The sequence below is a fragment of the Dendrobates tinctorius genome, unplaced genomic scaffold (assembly GCF_039654945.1).
Source record: "Dendrobates tinctorius isolate UK_male_01 unplaced genomic scaffold, ASM3965494v1 ptg000023l, whole genome shotgun sequence".
Lineage (NCBI taxonomy): Eukaryota > Metazoa > Chordata > Amphibia > Anura > Dendrobatidae > Dendrobates > Dendrobates tinctorius.
Window position 1 is genome coordinate 11,657,551 of NW_027361691.1, and position 19,329 is coordinate 11,676,879.

The window sequence follows — 19,329 nt, forward strand, 5'->3', positions numbered from 1 at the left end:
GGAGCTGCGGAAGGAAGTTGTATAGAGCATAGAACACTGCAGTCAGTTCTTTTAAATTAGATGAGTAATCACATTCCTCTTTACTCCACCTTCCCTGATAAAACCCATTCTCCATGTGGGCTCCCCAGCCCTGGGGACTGGCATCGGTGGTTACAATACAGGATGGAACTATAACCCATGGGACTCCTGAACATAAATGGTCATCGTCTAACCACCACTCTAGGGAAGTCAAGACTTCTTGTGACAGGGTTATTTTGCTCTGTAAACGACCACTATGTCGCTTATCCTCCTGGAGGATCTGGTGTTGTAGTGTACGGACATGGTACTGGGCCCACCGGACTGCCGGGGTGCAAGAATTTAGTGATCCTAATAGTGACATTGCTCCTCTTAAGGATACACGTGGTTTATCTATAGCTGCTTGTATTTTTTGTTTTGTGAGGATGATTTTTACCTGGGGTAGTAGACATCTCTGGGTCAAGGAATCTAGTTGAAATCCTAGAAATGTCTGGAGAGATTGCGGATCGAGTCTGGACTTTTGGATATTGATGATCCAGCCAAGGCTCTGAAAAGAGGAGACTGTCAGTCACGCGTTCAGTACATTGTTTGACTGAATTCCCAATTACTAGGAAGTCGTCTAGATATGGTACAATTAGTGTGTCCTTTTGGCGAAGGTAGGCCATCACTTCTGCCATCACCTTGGTAAATATTCTTGGTGCCGTGGAAAGCCCGAAGGGCATGGCCGCGTATTGGAAATGACGAATCCTGCCCTCGACTTCCACTGCGACTCTTAGGTATTTCTGGAATCTGTTGTGTATAGGGAGATGATAATAAGCATCTTTTAAATCAATCCCTGCCATTACGCAATTTGGGAAAAGAAGCTTTATAGTGGATCTAATCGATTCCATTTTGAACTTATAATTTTTTATAAATGAATTTAGCTTCTTTAAATTAATAATGGTTCTAAATGTACCGTCTGGTTTAGACACCAAAAACAGGGGAGAGTAAAAGCCTCTACCCTGTTGTTCCTCAGGGACGTCAACTAAAACTTTTTTAGCTAGCAGGACTCGAATCTCGTCTTCGAGAGCCTTTTGCTGAAGTGAGGAATTAAGGCGAGTTATAACAAAGAACTCATAGGGGATTCGAAGGAATTCAATCTTTATTCCTTCCTTGATTACATTCAAAATCCATGGGTTTAACGTAATTTGTTCCCATTTGGTAAAAAAAAATTTTAATCTGCCCCCAACCGGTGGGTCTAAACTTTTAATTTTTTTCTCTCCTATATGTTGGCCCTCTGAAGATGGTACCCTTCTGCTTTTCGTCTTTCGTGGCCCATCTCGTTCTGTCCGATTGTCTTCTTCTCCCGAATGGCCGTCTTTTAAAGGTTTTCCTATAAAACGGAATGGGAGAATCACTGAAGGCCTTTTTCCTTTCTTTTGCCTTGGCGAGAATTTCGTCTAAGGCTTTTCCGAAGAGGAACTCACCCTCGCATGGGGTTGCACTAATTTTGGATTTTGATTGTGCATCCCCTTTCCAGCTTTTTATCCAAAGCGCGCGTCTGGCGTTATTCACCAGGGCTGCCGACCTTGCTGCAAGTCTTAGGGTGTCCGCTGAAGCGTCTGCCATAAAGGCAGCTGCCCCTCTTATCAACGGGATGGCTGCACGCAGTTTCTCCCTTGACACTCTTTGCTCAATCTGCTGGTCTAATTGATCTAGCCATACCAGCATTGACCTAGCAGTACATGTGCTGGCTATTGCGGGTTTGAATACCCCGGTGGTGGACTCCCAGGACCTTTTGAGCGAGGATTCAGCCTTTCGGTCCAATGGGTCTGCTAACAATCCTGCGTCCTCGACCGGGATCGAGGTTTGTTTGGAAGTGGAGGATATGACAGCGTCCACCTTTGGTATTTTAGACCATTTTAATAGATCTTCATCAGTGAACGGGTACTTCCGTTTTGAAGCGGATGGGAGAAAACCCCTCTGGTCGTGTTTTTCCCATTCCCTTTTGATGAGATCTTTAATTGCCGGTATTAATGGAAATGATCTCCTCTTTTTTTCTGCCAATCCCGCAAACATAATGTCCTGCGCGGTCTGGGCTCCCCTTTCCTCTTCACACCCCATAGTATTCCTAACCGCTTTTACCAGGTTATCTACGCTGTCCAGAGGAAAACATGCGCGTCCTTCCGCCTCCGAGGATGATGATGAGGACGTGGATGCGGAGCCTGAGTTTAACCCCTGTTCTTCCTCTGACTCTGAACTGACAATAACCTGTTTTCTATGCCTGGACTCTGCGGGAGTGCTGGCGCGGTTGATGGCTTGTATTTCCTCCCTAATTATGGCTCGGATATCCTGAGAAGATATCGTCGGCCCCTGCCTGGTCTCTTTCATGCATTGTTTGCAGAGTTTTTTGGGGTAGGAGTCAGGTAGAGGCTCTGAACATAATGCGCATTCTTTATGTTTTGTTTTTCCTTTTTTCTTTGACTGAAACGGGAGGTCAAAGGTAAAGAGAGGGGGGAGGGGGGGGGGGGGGGAGGAGAGGAGGTTAGCTTAATAGGTAGAGCATATGCTTTGCACACTCACCCAGTGAAGCTTAATACCGGTTCAGATGGCTGAGACGGTTTGGATCGGGTTTCTGCTGCCTCGCTCCTGCGGGCAGTCTCCGTCCTGGCGCTGCGGTCCCTGGTGGAGTTGCCCCCAGCTGAATCCCCTGCTGGGGTTTGCGACTCTGCGGGGGACGACATGTTCCAATGTTGCAGCGCTGTTTTATCTGTATCGTTGCCCCGGAAGTCGCCCTGTCACAGGGCGCATGCGCCGCGTCATCGCCATCTTACCCCGGAAGTTCAACCATTACTTCCGGGGTATGGGAGCATCGGGCGCCGGCCTGCTCCCGCGCCACCGCTATTAACACACGCGGCTCGCGCGCACATGGCCTCACCATCCACGCTATACCCCCACCGATGGGAATGGGGGGGGGGGAAAAATCTCCCGGATGCCAGACCGGCGCGCTCCCTGGTAAGACCGGGCGGCCCTCCCCGGACCCGGCCATTACCACTATGCCACCAGACGAGGGGGGAGCCGTCAAACGGAGTCTCCCCCGACGCTGCCTCCGGACCGCAGCCCCTGCCGTTCCCGAAGAGACCGCACAGGCGGATGCATGGCCCAGGTAAGATCCTGCAGGATCCTGCTCCATTTGGAACAGGAAACCAAAACTGAGGAGGAAAGGCGGACCGCCCCTTTTATCTTTCCTGTAGGGTTTCCTGTTCCAAATGGGCGGATCCGATACCTCCAGTGGGTGCTGTCGTGGCAAAGAGTAAAAACCACATTCTTTTTGGCCAAAACGGGGCTATTAATATCATTCGTGCTCTGTCTTCTCGGACTTTCCTTATTACTGCCGGGATGAGGATGGGCGGTGGGAAGGCATACATTAGGCCCTGAGTCCACGGAAGCATAAACGCATCCAGGGTTCGTGGATTCCCCCTGGGGTCTAGGGAACAAAATGCTTCCACTTTTTTGTTTTTGTGGTCGGCAAATAATTCTATGTCCGGGGTTCCCCACATTTTTACGATCTTCCGAAAAATGGACTGTTTTAGAACCCACTCCCCTTGATGTAGCTGGGTGCGACTTAGAAAGTCCGCTGTCTGGTTCTCTGCTCCCCGTATGTGTAGTGCAGATAGGGATAGTAGGTTCTCCTCTGCTAGCGTGAATATTTCGGAGGCTGTGTTCATTAGTGTCCGGGACCTGGTTCCCCCTGATGGTTTATGTAAGCTACCGTCACTCGATTGTCCGAAAATATGCGGACATGATGCCCCCTTAATATCGGTAGAAAGTGTGTTAGGGCGTAATCTACTGCCAACAGTTCCTTTTGGTTTGAGGAGGCTTTTAGTTCCTGACCTCCCCATTCCCCTTGAGCTACTCTGTTGCTCATGTGCGCTCCCCATCCCTTGGGACTGGCATCTGTGGTGATTATGTGTGAGATTTTTTCACCCAGGAATCCCTTTGGATAGGTTGTCTGTTTCCCCACCAAGCTAGGGAACGAATAGTCTTGGAGTGTAGTGTAACATGACCTTCCAGGTGGCCTCCTAATGCTGACTGGTTGGCTAAAACATCCCATTGGAGATCTCTCGTATGTAGTTGCGCCCACTGGACCGCTGGCAGGCAGGCGTAGAGGGACCCTAATAATGACATTGCTTTTCTTAGCGTCGTGGAAGGGTTCTGTATCACTCTTGCTACCATTAGAGCTATCCTCTCCTTTTTGTGGTCTGGTAGGTAACATTTCTGGGTGTTTGAGTCTAGTGTGAGGCCTAGGAACTCCTGGACTTTTCTGGGCTCCAGCCTCGATTTTTTGAGATTTAGGAGCCAGCTTAGGTTTTGTAGAGTGTCCATCACTCTGTCCCTTTGTTCTCTGCATGTTTGGGCCGAGTTGCTCGCTATTAAGAAGTCATCCAGGTATGGAACTCTTAGAACATCTTGCTTTCTTAGGTGAGCCATCATCTCTGCCACTAGCTTCGTAAAAACCCGTGGGGCTACTGAGATCCCAAATGGCAGGGCCCTGTACTGAAACTCCCTTATTTCGCCTCCTATGGAGACCGCCAGTCTGAGGTATTCTCGGGAGTCTTTGTGGATAGGGACATGATAGTACGCGTCGCTGAGATCTAATACCACCATGAAGCAATGTAGAAAGAGAATTTTGATGGTCGACTTGATCGACTCCATTTTGAATTTTTCGTTTTTGACATAGCTGTTCAGCCTTTTTAGGTTTATAATTGTCCGGAAAGTACCATCCGGCTTGGTTGCTAAAAAAAGAAGCGAGTAGAATCCTCTGCCTTTCTCCCTGGGGGGAATCTCCTGGAGGACTTTTTTGTCCAACAGAGTTAGGACCTCTTTCTCGAGGGCTTCTTGTTCCAGAACAGTTGATCTTAGTGGGGTCACTACATATTTTTGAGGTGGAGAAAATCTATCCTTAATCCTGATCCTATCAGATTTAGCAACTAAGGGCTGTTCGATATTTTCTTCCAGGCTGGGAGAAAAAAGCTTAGCCTCCCTCCCACCCTGGGCAGACAGTCACTTGGAGGGCTTTTTGTCTCGGGACGAGTTAAAGAAGAACCCTCTGTCCCTTCTTCTGTCGTCCCATTTCTGTTCTCTCGGGGGCCTCCTTTGAAAAAACCTTTTGTTCCGAAAGGACCTTTTAAAGCCTGTAGGACCTAGAATTGGGAATCCCTTCTTTTTAGCCCCCGCTTTTTGGAGGATATCATCAATGTCTCTCCGAATAAGAATTTCCCTTCACAAGGGATGGCGCATAATTTTATCATAGTTTGTAGGTCCCCTGGCTAACATTTAAGCCACAGTGCTCTTCGGGCTGCGTTTGATAAGGCTGCCGCTTTAGATGACAATCTTACTGAATCAGCCGATGAATCGGCTAAGAAGGCCGCTGATCCCCTAATTACTGGAATTGATTCCAGGATTTTCTCTCTAGGTGTACCTTCTCTTAGCTGCTTCTCTAGGCGGTCTACCCACACCATGAGGGCTCTAGAGGTACAGGTTGCCGCTATTGCTGGCCTAAGATTTCCACCTGCTGATTCCCAAGTGCCCTTGAGAAAAGTATCAGCTTTTTTGTCTAATGGGTCTTTTAAAGTACCCATATCCTCAAAGGGAAGTGCAAATTTTTTTGAGGCCTTGGCGACCGCCACGTCTAACTTCGGGGCTTTGTCCCAAGACGTGAATGCCTCCTCGTCAAATGGGTATTTCCGTTTAAGGGAGGGGACCGTGGAGTTCTTCCTATCCGGTCTCTCCCACTCTTTTTTTATCAGGCCCTGTACGTTTTCGTTTAACGGAAACACTCTTCGTTTCTTTTCCTAGTCCCCCGAACATAATGTCCTGTACTGATCTATCAGGCCGAGGGTCTACTATCCCCATGGTAGACCTTACTGCCTTTACTAACATGTCCACCTCATAAAGGGGAAAGCAATGACGACTTTCTGTTTCCTCATCTGAGGATGACGAGTCAGTGTCTGAAGTGTGAGATGTAACTTCCCCTGATGTTGAGACCTCTGACTGAGAGGCTACTAATGCGCCTCTTTTCTTTCCCCTCTCTTTATGTTTTAGGGAAGAAAGGGCACTTTTAAACTCCGACTGGATTACCGCTCTTAGATCTGAGGCGTAATCCGAGGTTTCATCACAAAGAACCTCTTGTATACAGGAGTTGCAGAGCTTTTTATCCCAAGCTGTTGGTAGTGGCCTGCTACAGGTGGGGCAGTCTCTGTTCTTTGTTTTTTCTCTCTTCTTTCCCTAATAAGGGAAAGAAGTATATTATAATGGGGGACATTCACGTAGATCACTTACCCCCATTATGCACGGTTGCAGGTACCGCTTCGGGAGGTGGATTCGGATCCCTTACGGGCTGATCCACGGAAGGTGACTTGCTCCTCGCAGTCGACTTGCTCCGCTGCATGGAGTGGCTACTGGACTGGCCCTCACGCCCGTCCTTTTTTTGCCGGCGATGATGCTGCCTATGCTGCTCCTTATGCTGCTGCATTGGCTGCTCCTCGAGCTGGTCGCTGTCCTCCATAGTTATGGGACGCTTCCAGCAAGGAGCAGCTGCAGCGTTCCTCTTTTTCAACTTTCCCGACGATGACGTCACCTTCCCTCCCAGCCTGCCCTGCTGTGTCCCCGGGATCGTGCACTGCGCATGCGCAGACCGCGGGGACCCGGAAGTTGGTAATTCATTTCCGGGGCAGCGCCATCTTGGTACACCTCTGTACCCGGCGCTGCCCGTACGTATGTCGGCGTCCCCCAGGCCCATTCTCCTCTCCGGAGCGGCGGCTTGGTCCTCTCCCGCCCGCTCACCCTGTACAGCCCCTCGGCGACAGCGGTAACGGCTTCAGGTACCGACCCCGCCGTGGTAGGGGCCTCCCTGCTACCAGGACTGCGGACGGGACGGCCCTGGCTCTTCCTCCAGGTAAGCTGCTGCTGCCGCTCTGCAGATTCTATGGTTCACCCGTCAAGGACAGGAACCCAACTGGGGGCGGAGGAGAGGTGCCGCCTTTTTATCTGTAGGTTCCTGTCCTTGATGGTGGTGCGGTCATGGGTGAGAGAGAAAATACGATTTTTTAATTATCACGCCCGGGCGTTATAAACTTCTGTGAAGCATTGGTGGGGTCAAAGTGCTCAGCACACATCTAGTTAAGTTCCTTGGGGGGTCTAGTTCCCAAAATGGTGTCATTTGTGGGGGGTTTCCACTGTTTTCATACATCAGGGGCTCTCCAAACACGACATGGTGTCCGATCTCAATTCCAGCCAAAAACGTCAAATGGCGCTGCTTCCCTTCCGAGCTCTGCCATGCGCCCAAATAGTGGTTTACCCCCACATATGGGGTATCAGGGTACTCAGGACAAATTGCACAATAACTTTTAGGGTCCTGTTACCCTTGGAAAAATAAAAATTGAGGGTGAAAAGATCATTTTTGTGGAAAAAATATGATTTTTTAATTGTACGGCTGTATGTTATAAACTTCTGTGAAGCCCTTGGGGGTTCAAAGTTCTCACCACACATCTAGATAAGTTCCTTGGGGGGTCTAGTTTCCAAAATGGTGTCATTTGTGGGGGGGGTTCCACTGTTTTGGTACATCAGGGGTTTTCCAAATGTGACATGGCATCCGATCTGAATTCCAGCCAATTTTGCATTGAAAAAGTCAAACGGCGCTCCTTCCCTTCTGAGCTCTGTCATGCGCCGAAACAGTGGTTCCCCCCACATCAGGTAACAGTGTACTCAGGACAAATTGCACAATACATTTTGCAGTCCAATTTCTCCTGTTACCCTTGGTAAAATAAAAAAAATTGAACCTGAAGTATTTTTTTTGTGAAAAAAAGTTAAATATTCATTTTTTAAATATTCAAAAAATTCCTGTGACGCACCTAAAGGGTTAATAAACTTCTTGAATGTGGTTTTGAGCACCTTAAGGGGTGCAGTTTTTAGAATGGTGTCACTTTTGGGTATTTTCTATCATATAGACCCCTCAAAGTGGCTTCAAATGTGATGTGGTCCGTAAAAATAAAATGGTGTTGCAAAAATGAGAAATCGCTAGTCAACTTTTAACCCTTATAACTTCCTAACAAAAAAATGTTTTGGTTCCTAAATTGTGCTGATGTAAAGTAAACATGTGGGAAATGTTACTTATCAAGTTTTTTGTGTGCCGTATCTCTGCGATTTAAGGGCATAAAAATTCAAAGTTGGAAAATTGCGAAATTTTCAAAATTTTCACCAAATTTCCGTTTTTTTCACAAATAAATGCAAGTTATTTGAATGAAATTTTACCACTAACATGAAAGACAATATGTCACGAGAAAACAATGTCAGAATCACCAGGATCCATGTAAGAGTTTCAGAGTTATTACCTCATAAAGGGACAGTGGTCAGAATCGTAAAAATTGGCCCGGTCATGAACGTGCAAACCACCTTTTGGGCTTAAGGGGTTAAAAACCACTAACACGCATTCCCATGTAATCCTATGGGATTCTGCAGTTGCTGTGCCAATGCTGTGGATTTTACCGCTGCGGAATCACATAGCGGTAAAATCCGCAGCATGTCCATTAATTTTGTCAAAAAAATAAAAAAAAGTCCCTAGTCTCACTATGGCATTGCTGTGTGAGAAATTTCCCACGCAGCTTTTGCCATAAAGTGAGACTAGGGACTTTTTTTTACAGTGGCGGAGGAATACAGTGCAGAAGGATACCTACCTCCCGTCATTGGATTCCTGGAGCCCGTAGAGAACGGTAGCATCAGCTGATGCTGCTGTTCTCCACGCAAGATCGTCGTAGGACACTCGTGGACTTCTGCGGATCAGGGGTAAGTATATTGGTGGTTTGTTATTTTAATATTTATTCCACAGATGACAATGGCTTCGGGGAACAAAGTGACAAGTGATGGTGAGTATGTACTATGTTATATGTACTGTATGTCTATATGTATGTATTGTATGTAGTATATATGTATGTTGCATGCATGTAGTATATATGTGGTATATATGTAGTATGCATGCATGTAGTATATATGTTGCATATATGTATGTTGCATGCATGTGGTATATATGTAGTATGCATGTAGTATGTATGTTGCATGCATGTAGTATATATGTTACATGTAGTATATATGTTGTATACATGTATGTTGAAAGCATGTAGTATATATGTATGTTGCATGCATGTGGTATATATGTGGTATATATGTAGTATGCATGTAGTATATATGTGGTATATATGTAGTATGCATGTTGCATGTAGTATATATGTAGTATATATGTATGTTGCATGCATGTAGTATGTATGTAGTATGTATTTTTTTTTTTTTTTACATTCAACACATTAGACGGATGATGGGACTACTACTGTCCCATCATTGGCTAACATGTCAATCACCATCATGGTACCAGGCATCGCCCGATGGGACTTGTAGTCCCATCGGACGATGCCTGCACAGACCCCCGCAGCCTGCACAGACCCACGGACAGTCGGCACAGACCACCGGCAGGCCGCACAGACCCCCGGGCAGTCGGCACAGACCCCCGGCAGGCCGGCACAGACCCCCGGGCAGTCGGCACAGACCCCCGGGCAGTCGGCACAGACCCCCGGGCAGTCGGCACAGACCCCCGGGCAGTCGGCACAGACCCCCGGGCAGTCGGCACAGACCCCCGGGCAGTCGGCACAGACCCCCCGGAAGGCCCGAACTGATGGCGCATCATGATGCGCACAGACCGCGCATCATGATGACGTCATTTCAGCAGCCAATCAGAGCCACAACAGTGGCTAATTGCATTATGGGAACTTCCAATAGCCGATATTGAAAAAATATCGGTACTAAAATCGGAATTCCAATACAGCGAATATCGGCCGATACCCGATATTTGCAGTATCGGAATGCTCAACACTAGCAAGAAGCAATCACTACCGAATGCTACGATTTCGTCCTGGCCAGTGCAGCCTCAGGATGTAATTTGTGGGCAGAGTCAGTGCGCTTAGCACTCCAGTCCAACAAAAGATGACATTGAAAAACAGCAGCATTCCCAGACTCTCCAGTAATGTATATTTGCCTCCAAACCGCCAGTGATGCTTATATACAATAGCGGTTGAAATATGTATTGAACACGTCACCAATTTTCTGCGTAAATATATTTCTAAAGGTGCTTTAGACATGAAATTCTCTCCAGATGTTGGTAACAACTCATCCAATTCACACAGGCAAATAAATCATGGACATCTAAAAATTAAGTTATGTGTAATAATGAGAAATGACACAGCGAAAAAGTATTAAACACATGAAGCAAGAGAGGCGCAAAAAGCCATGGAAAGTTATGACACCAGTGGAAATCTATCAGTAATTAGAAAGCAATCCTGCCACTTAGAGAAAAATAATATCAGCTGGTTCAACTGATGAGCTATAAAAAGGTGTCTCATTACCGTGCCACACAAGAAACATCTCATAATGAATGAAACCAGAGAGCTGTCTCAAGACATTCACAACATTATTGTTGCAAAACATACTGATGGCATTGGATACAGAAGAATTAATAAATTACTGAAGGTTCCATTGAGTGCTATTGGAGCTCTAATCCAAAAGAGGAAAGAACATCATTTCATCATAAACCAGCCACGACCAGGTGCTCCTTGCAAAATTTCAGACAGCGGCATGAAAAGAATTATCAGAAGAGTTGTCCAAGAGCCAATGACCTCCTGTGGAGGCATACAAAAAGACCTGGATTCTGCATGTACAACTGCCTCAAAGAAAACTATTATAAGTAATGCACTCAACCTCCATGGCCTGTATGCATGCTCACCATGCAAGACTCCATTGCTGAACAAAGAGCATATTATTATTATAGCGCCATTTATTCCATGGCGCTTTACATGGGAAAAGGGTATACATAATAAAAAAACAAGTACAATAATCATGAACAGGAGGAATGAAGACTTTGCCCTTGAGGTGTCAAAGTCTATAAGAGATGAGCAAGGATACAGTAGGTGAAGGCAGAGATGGTCGTACAGCGGTATGGTGGAGCGATGGTTACTGTAGGTTGTAGGCTTGTGATGTATAGATGACCCAGCATCTCCTATGTGATGTATAAATGCCTCAGTGTCTCCTATGTGATGTACTAACGCAAATCTGGAAAATCAGTTGTGATGAGTAGTAGCATTACAGCCACCTAACATCACACGTCGCATCAAAGAGAAGCAGCTCCAACCGTCACATTAGTGGTAAGTTAATTAATTGTTTGACCAAATATAGCAGGGTAATTTTCAAGTTGATAATTTTGTACAGTCCCCCAATGAAAGTATAAATCACCAAGTGGCTCCTGGCAGGAAAAAAAAATATTCCCAACTCCTGGATTAAGGGTTCCAATTTTTCACCACTAAGGGTGGTTTCACATTAGCGCTTTTTAAGCGCACGCACGGCCGGGGGTAGCTCCGCCCCCGAGCCGGCTCTCTGCCCGGCGTGCCCGCCCCTTGCTTGTAGCGCCGCCTCCTAGCGCACAGCGGCGCCTGCGATCGGCGCACCCTATCTTTAGCATAGGGTGCGCAGATCGTGCGCAGGCCGTGCGCTAGTTGCGCTTTGACCTGCGCTGCGCACTTTTGACGGTGCGCCGTGCGCTCCAAAATCAAACTTTTCAGATTTTGGCGCGCACGGCGCACCGTCAAAAGTGCGCAGCACAGGTCAAAGCGCAACTAGCGCACGGCCTGCGCACGATCTGCGTACCCTATGCTAAAGATAGGGTGCGCCGATCGCAGGCGCCGCTGTGCGCTAGGAGGCGGCGCTACAAGCAAGGGGCGGGCACGCCGGGCAGAGAGACGGCTCGGGGGCGGAGCTACCCCCGGCCGTGCGTGCGCTTAAAAAGCGCTAATGTGAAACCACCCTTAATAATGATAATAACAATACATTTATCATGTCGTGCAAAACATTTAACAGGCTGTAGTTCATACCAAAGGCACTAGGTGGCCACATAGATACACATATAGCATACACAACTCCCAACAGAGTATCATGAAATGTTGTTTATTTTAAAGCTGGTGATGATCCAAAAGAAAAGATAAGAAAAGCAGCCACTAGAAAATAACCAATTGGCAAATTCAGCTCTGCTACGTCTATTGAACAAAATTGCAGTACATCACTTTCAGTTGATCCACACAGGTAGCTGAATGATTGCAGTGTAATTCTGTGCCAGCAAGACAAAATGAAACGGGTCGAATTTCACATTTCCCCATGTAGACCTATGGCCCCTATTACATCCCAGCCCTGCGCAAAACAAACTACAACAGTCTATTCCTCCACCGCCAACATGTAATTTCCCATTTAAATTAGTGACACTCACCCGAAGTGAAAATAATTTTCCTCGGATCCTGAAATGAAAAAAAAAAGGTAAGACAATGTTTGCACCTGCCTGAAATTGCTTTGTATTAGGAATCACATTCGAGACTCCATAAACTGCTTAACTTTAATTATTAAGATAAGACACAAAAAAACACTGACAAGCAAAATAGTGACAAATGACATATTATCCTCCATGAATCTTCATTTCTGCAGCTCCAGGGTCCTCCATCTCCTGTCATCTCCAGGAAACAGAAAAAATATCTGACAAATATTGCCCACTCATTTTACTTGATAAATGAGTTTGGTGAAAAAAAATGGACATTCCCTTGCTTTGCTTGCATTAGACTGTCTGGAATGTCTATATAAAGCTTATTTTCAGGGCTGGGTGTGGAATTAATACTCTAGTAATTTTTCACTATAGTCAATGAATATAGTCAATAAAGTCAGTAAATGCAAATTACAGGATCAGAAAATATAAAGCACTGAGAGATCAGATTACTAGTGCCAATTACAATTCTCTTTGTGCCCAAGGCAAGGGCTGTAAAATTGCCCAATATGTTTCTTCACTCGAGTTCACTTATTTGGCCCGTTCTTTATAGTCAATGAATATAGTTAATAAAGTCAATAGATGCAAATTACAGGATCATAAAATATAAAGCACTGAGAGATCAGATTACTAGTGCCAATTACAACTCTCTTTGTGCCCAAGGCAAGGGCTGTAAAATTGCCCAATTTGTTTCTTCACTCGAGTTCACTCATTTGGTCCGTTCTTCTTATTGCCCTGAATTGAAAGGGGTTGTCCAGTGTCCACAACTCGAACAACCAATTCTCAATCGGTATGTTTGCCCCCAGTACAATAACACGCATGCTCTTTCACTCCCTCCAAAAAAAAAAAAGTATCTGATTTGTCCAAAGGTGGGGATACTGTCTGCTGATTGGCAGCAGGGATAGCGTGACATAATGTCAAGCAATCCCTGGGAGAGCCAGTGCTGACACTTCTGAATCAGCGCCAGAACCTGACGGGAGTATACAGCAGGCTTTATTATTTTTTGGGAGAAAAACATAAGGATTTAGAAGGGGTTGTCCAAGTAGTGGACAACCCCTTTAATTCCACCCTCTATCTAGCTGTGTACTCAACCTACTTCTTATCCCGACCTTTTTTTTTTTTGGTGCTGACCCACTCAATGTAAGAAGATAATCGTATTATTTGGGTTTGACATTTTGGCATCTCTCTGTGGAATCGGATTGCGTTGAGCCATTAATATGAGATTCTAGAGCACATCTAGTGGTTGGCTGGTTGGCATAATTAAAGGGAACCTGTCATATAAAAAAGCTATTATAATGAAAAAATACGGTTAATTTGCAGGTTAATAGCATTCTGACAGTGTACGGCCGCAACACTGAAAGTCAGGCTGCCAGGAGTAAATTAACTTTATTCCTCCTGGCAGCCTCCAGCTTTCAGTCATAGAAGCATGGTCAGCAAGGCTTCAATGACAGGGAGATGTGGCTGTAACCATGGCATGGCACTGACTGCCAGCTAGCTGTACAGTGCATCAGTGCTGAAATTGGGGTTGGGTTACAGCCGCGAATCACTATGTAGTGAGCAATGACTGAAACCGTGCCGGCTGCACCTACGTGACTGAGAGCAGGTGACTGTAGGGAGGAATGAAGCTGAGCTTTCAGTCCAGTGCTTGCACAGCTTCAAAGGCCGCACATATCTGCAGGTTAATAGCATTTTTTCACATGACAAGTTCCCTTCTACTCTTCCTAAATGAAAAAGGAGAAAGCTTTTGGACTTCCAGGGGGGAAAAAAGTAAATCTCTTGGGAGCCGCAAAAGCCTCCAAAAACCTAAAACAAAGCAAAAGGCTTCCCAGAAAATTTATTTTGTGATTTTGGGATTCTCCATTAAGAGATGAAACAATGATGTCCATTCACACATTCGGGGGTACACCAGGGAGTAGCAAGGGTGTGAAGAGGTGTGGTCTGTGAAAAATTGGAAAACAATTGTCCTGTTCCAGGTCGCAACCCAATGTTGGAAAATTGGCTAGAAAACAGACTGTAAGAGGTCTCATATCCTCAAGAACACACAATTTATTTTTTTGAGGGGGGGGATTGAGCATTGGGAACAGTAAGACACTTAAAATAGAAGTGCAAATTACATTTTTGTAGAGGATGGAACATTGTGAGACTTTGCCGAATTATCCATGCTTTAATTGGTAACTGTTACAAAGTCAATATTACTGTACACACAAATATAAGTAATAGGAAGACAGGAGAACAAATAATGCTCAAGTCTTCACCTACCAGCTCAGAGACAACTGGAAATTAGACAAAGCCTGCAGAGGTGAAACTAGAGTAAACATCAACCAACAAAGTATCTCCAAGCTGGTCATCTCATGCATGCAGCTCATCTCAATATATGTTGAGCCAAGAGGAAAGATAAGGAAGGACACATGTAAGATATTTTGTGTATAACACAAGCAGAATAAACATCACAACCACTTACCTCATTTTTATATCGGGCAACATTAAGTGCTTTATATTCAGCGTTGTAGTTTATAGAAAAGTTATCGGCATTGATGATGTGAGCTCCCACATGCATAGCTGGAGAAAACGAGAAGAAGCAATTAGTACTATGTCTGTAATAATACAGTAAAGATAGGGCCGGTGCTATATTTACACACTGCTGTTGATGTGTGGTTTTTATGGGACTGTAGGTGAAGATTCTTCAGAGTAATATTGTGTGGGTCCCCCTTTAAGCCACCAAAACAGCTTTGGTAAGGAATAGTACTCCACAAGATTCCTGAAGATGCTCTGCATTATCAGCAGGTCATTTTAGTCCTTTAAGTTGCGCATCTTGGTCTCGGCGGAATGACTTTTCCAGCACATCCCACACATTAAGATCTGAGTAATTTGGATGGAGGTCATCACCCTGAACTCTTTGGCTTGTTCCTTTGCAATCTCTTTATTTCATTGCAGCCATTAGGTAAATTCAAAAAAGTTCATTTCTTTTTCTCATTACTGTGCACTCTGCACCCCATTTTGACTGAAAAAAACCCAGAAATTTTTGCAAATTTATTAAAAAAGAAAAACTGAAATATCACATGCTCATAAGTATTCAGACCCTTTGCTCAGACCCTCAGATGTAAGTCACATGCTGTCCATTTCCTTGTGATCCTCCTTGAGATTGTTTTACTCCTTCATTGGAGTCCAGCTGTGTTTAATTAAACTGATAGGACTTGATTTGTAAAAGGCGCACACCTGTCTATATAAGACCTCACAGCTCACAGTGCATGTCAGACCAAATGAGAATCATGAGGTCAAGGGAACTGGCCAAGGAGCTCAGAGACAGAATTGTGGCAAGGCAGAGATCTGGCCAAAAGAATTTCTGCAGTACTCAAGGTTCCTTAGAGCACAGTGGCCTCCATAATCCTTAAATGGAAGAAGTTTGGGACCACCAGAAGTCTTCCTAGACGCGGCCGTCCAGCCAAACTGAGCAATCGTGGGAGAAGAGACTTGGTGAGAGAGGTAAAGAAGAACACCAAGGTCACTGTGGCTGAGTTCCACAGATGCAGTAGGGAGATGGGAGAAAGTTTCACAAAGTCAACCATCGCTGCACAAGATTGGCTGCATATGGAAACATCTGAAAATGCCGGCCGTTTAGAGAACACAACCCAGAAGACTTAGTATCTATTGGGAACACCTTACAAAACCTGCTGTATACCAGTAATACAACACAAGACCTGCCTTAAACCGGGGAACATCATACAAAACCTGCTGTTTACAGGGAACACTCTACAATGCCTACTATATGTCGGGAACACACACCAAGAGTTATCATATTCAAGGAACACATCACAAAACCTGTCTACCAGGAACAACCCTCAAGACTTGCTGTACATCGGGAACAACCCCTCAAGACATGCCATATACCAGGAGCAGACAAAAAGGCTTACAGTATAACGGGAACATCTCAGAAGACCTGCCATATACCAATAACACTCCACAAGACCTGTTATTTGGAGATACTCTGATCTAGTCGTCTAGACGTTACAGATTGATCATAGTCAGAGTCTGTCAGACCCTTATGTTTGCCTATGTTACCTGCTTGCAAAACATCAGCTTGAAGAATTGACCATTTCCTGCCTCAAATATTCCACCCCTGACAGTTGCCATTGTCACTAGGCAATCGTTATTTAATTCACCTGTCATCTTTTTTTAATGTTACAACCGATTGGTGTAGAAGTCATGTAATTAAAAAGGGAAGGGAAAGGAGAGAATAGTCTGGGCTATGAATTTCTATGTACCGTAATTTGGGTGACTTTGTGACAAAATGTTTAGCTTGCTCATTGCTTTTGTAATAAGGTGGCCCAGCTTGGGGGTGGTCCCTTGTTTACCGCAAACAGACGTCACAGACATGAGATGGAGGCAGATTTCGGGTACAATAGGTCCAAGTTTATTAGCCGTCCTCCTGACGACCTCAGTTATACACCGCAGCACTTTCACAGCTCTTCATATTCAGACCCGGGTACAACCTTTCTTCTGTCGTAGTGACGTTTCTCACGGCTTTGTCACTGGGGCCGCCCTAGGCCTATCTACCGCCAGCACTTCACCGGTCAGAGGTCGTCGTCAATTTGGTACTCCCGGGGCCTCGTCTGTTCTGCGGTTCTTCGTGTCAGGGCCACCCCCCTGACTTCTTTTCTCCTCAGTCCCCTAGTTGAGCTCCTCACACTGTCCGTACTCCTTCACTGACTCCTCTCCTACTAAGCTCCTCCCGGGACTGGAACTTTCTGGAACCCTCCTGTCCTATTTATAACCTTCCTGGTTCCCTGTAACCCCGCCCCCCATAACTAACGTTTTCTAGAGCCATAAGCTGCTGTCAAGTCCTGTACTCACACTCCTCCCTGCCATCTTGTGGTCAAACCAGGGTACTGCACCCATTCTACACTTTTTCCCAGCTGTTTCCCTTCTGTCATGAATAACATCTGTCTAAAGTGCACAAACCGTCTCTTCTTCCTTCTGACAAGTCCGTTGGTCCGGTCACCTTCCCCACACTTTAACCAAGAAAGAACATAACTTTTCTTTCTATTGGAAGTCTGGTTAAGATTTTTGTGCTCTATGATCTATGACATGATCATGAGTAATTTGTCATAAGTGCAACAATAGGAAAGAAGATTGTTCAGCGCTCAATAGTCTTTTTTTATGACTGATTATTGCATTTTTCCGAAGGTCCCACAAGAAAATCAACAATTTCTGAGTCACCACTCTTTCACATCCATGAACGGAGATACAATGGGAGCATCTGTGGATGAATGACAACCAGCACTAAGCACATATGGCCTCTTTTTCGAGGCCGCTAAAGAAAAAGAGAAAGCTGCGGTAAGAGCCTCGGTGGGAAGTGAACGGCAATAAACAAGGAATCACTGGAGGGGGGGGGGGGGAGAATAAAGCTATATTAAACATAATACATCTGTAGTGTATACTGACACAAGTGATGGCGGACAGAGACCTGCGGCGCGATCACATGTCTGTCTGCGGACAGCTGACTTCAGTATCAACCACAAGATAATTGCTAATCGTGGTTTTCCCATCTGCTGCAGACACTTAGCCAGACAATGACATCACCTACAATCTGTAAAAAAGGTTGAAATGGGCAAACGAAGGGAAAATTAAACCATTTGAAATGTCCATACCCGTATGTGCCAGCGCTGCCAAGTCGCACTGTTACAGCATGCAAAAGAGCATCGGGATCGTGACATTCGGTCACCTGCGGAGTGCGGCTCATTATATGTGGAGCTTATTTGGCAGGGAAAGATACTGAGCTCATGTGCCTGGTTTTTACAGCAAAAAAATCAAGCAAATTTTTTATTTTATCATTGGCGTAACAATAAAAAGGGAAACAGATCTCATTATCAAAATGATTCCTGATTTTTGATGGCCCCCCGATACATAAGTAAAATCACAAAGTGCACCCTATTTCATTCTATAAATGACCCAAAAAAAATGGGGGGGGGGGGGGGGGAAGGAAGCTTCCTTTCTCTTCACGTTCTTCATCTTCTTTGAGTTCAATTGTCTACCGAACATTTATTAAATCGTATAACGTAAAGCGTAAAAAAACAAACATGTTATCACTTCACTGCTGGGAGCCCGCTGATCACCAAAATCATAGATTTGTGTTTCTCGTCCTCCCTGGTTCTCCCCTAGGTGCAAGACCATGTCCAGGAGGTGAAGTGATACATGGAATGAAAGATTGTGCATGCACTTTCCAGTTTAAAAGGCTGGTCCTCTACTCAGACAACCATTCTGAATCGCTATATTTCCCAGTCAATAAAATGACACCTATGCTCACCTCCGGTGAGGGCGCTATTCAAGTGGTGTTGCACTGGCTCTCAGGGATCGCATGCCATTCTTCCTATGGACGTAATTGACTTCTGGAGGAAGTGAGAGCTACGGTTCGCTCTTTAACTTCCTCTGGATGGCTGCAGGGATCGCGTGATATCACAATGTCAAGAGAGCCCCGGGAGAGCAAGTGCCAACACCGCTGGAGTTACGCCGGCACCAGAGGTGAATAGGTGTTGTTGTTTTGGTGGGTGGAAATAGAGGAGCTCAGAAGGGATTGTCCGAGTAGTGGACTATTCCTTTAAAGCAAACCTGGCAACAGGATTTGCCAATATTAACTAATTAAAACATTGCCTTCATCATGTAAAGCTAAATTCTAGCAACCCGAATGTTGAGGGCAAGTTGTCAACATAATTAGTAAAATCAGTGTTTTAATCTTGCGGAGCCTCGTATTTCAATTAGTTGTTGAAATTGTGAACAGTGCTGTAAGAACATCTAGTGATAGGGGGATAAAATGCATGGATCTTGGTGATCAGTGGAGATCCTAGGAGAGCTACTCCCACACATCTACCAGTTATAAGCTATAAAGTGAATAGGAAATAACTTGTTTAGGCTGAAATATTCCTTTAAAGAAAGTA

The 19,329-nt window shown here is 45.4% G+C and overlaps 1 protein-coding gene across 5 annotated transcripts in view; it reads right to left on the reverse strand.

Annotated features, from left to right (window-relative positions):
- Positions 1–19,329, reverse strand: part of NOX4 (NADPH oxidase 4) — a 372,675-nt gene that overhangs the window by 260,671 nt on the left and 92,675 nt on the right. For all 5 annotated transcript variants that reach the window (XM_073569264.1, XM_073569267.1, XM_073569265.1 and 2 more), the window contains 2 exons: positions 14,859–14,956; positions 12,353–12,380 (listed from right to left, as the gene is read on the reverse strand). In XM_073569264.1, the coding sequence (XP_073425365.1) occupies positions 12,353–12,380; positions 14,859–14,956 (126 nt within the window). The remainder of the gene's footprint in view (positions 1–12,352; positions 12,381–14,858; positions 14,957–19,329) is intronic.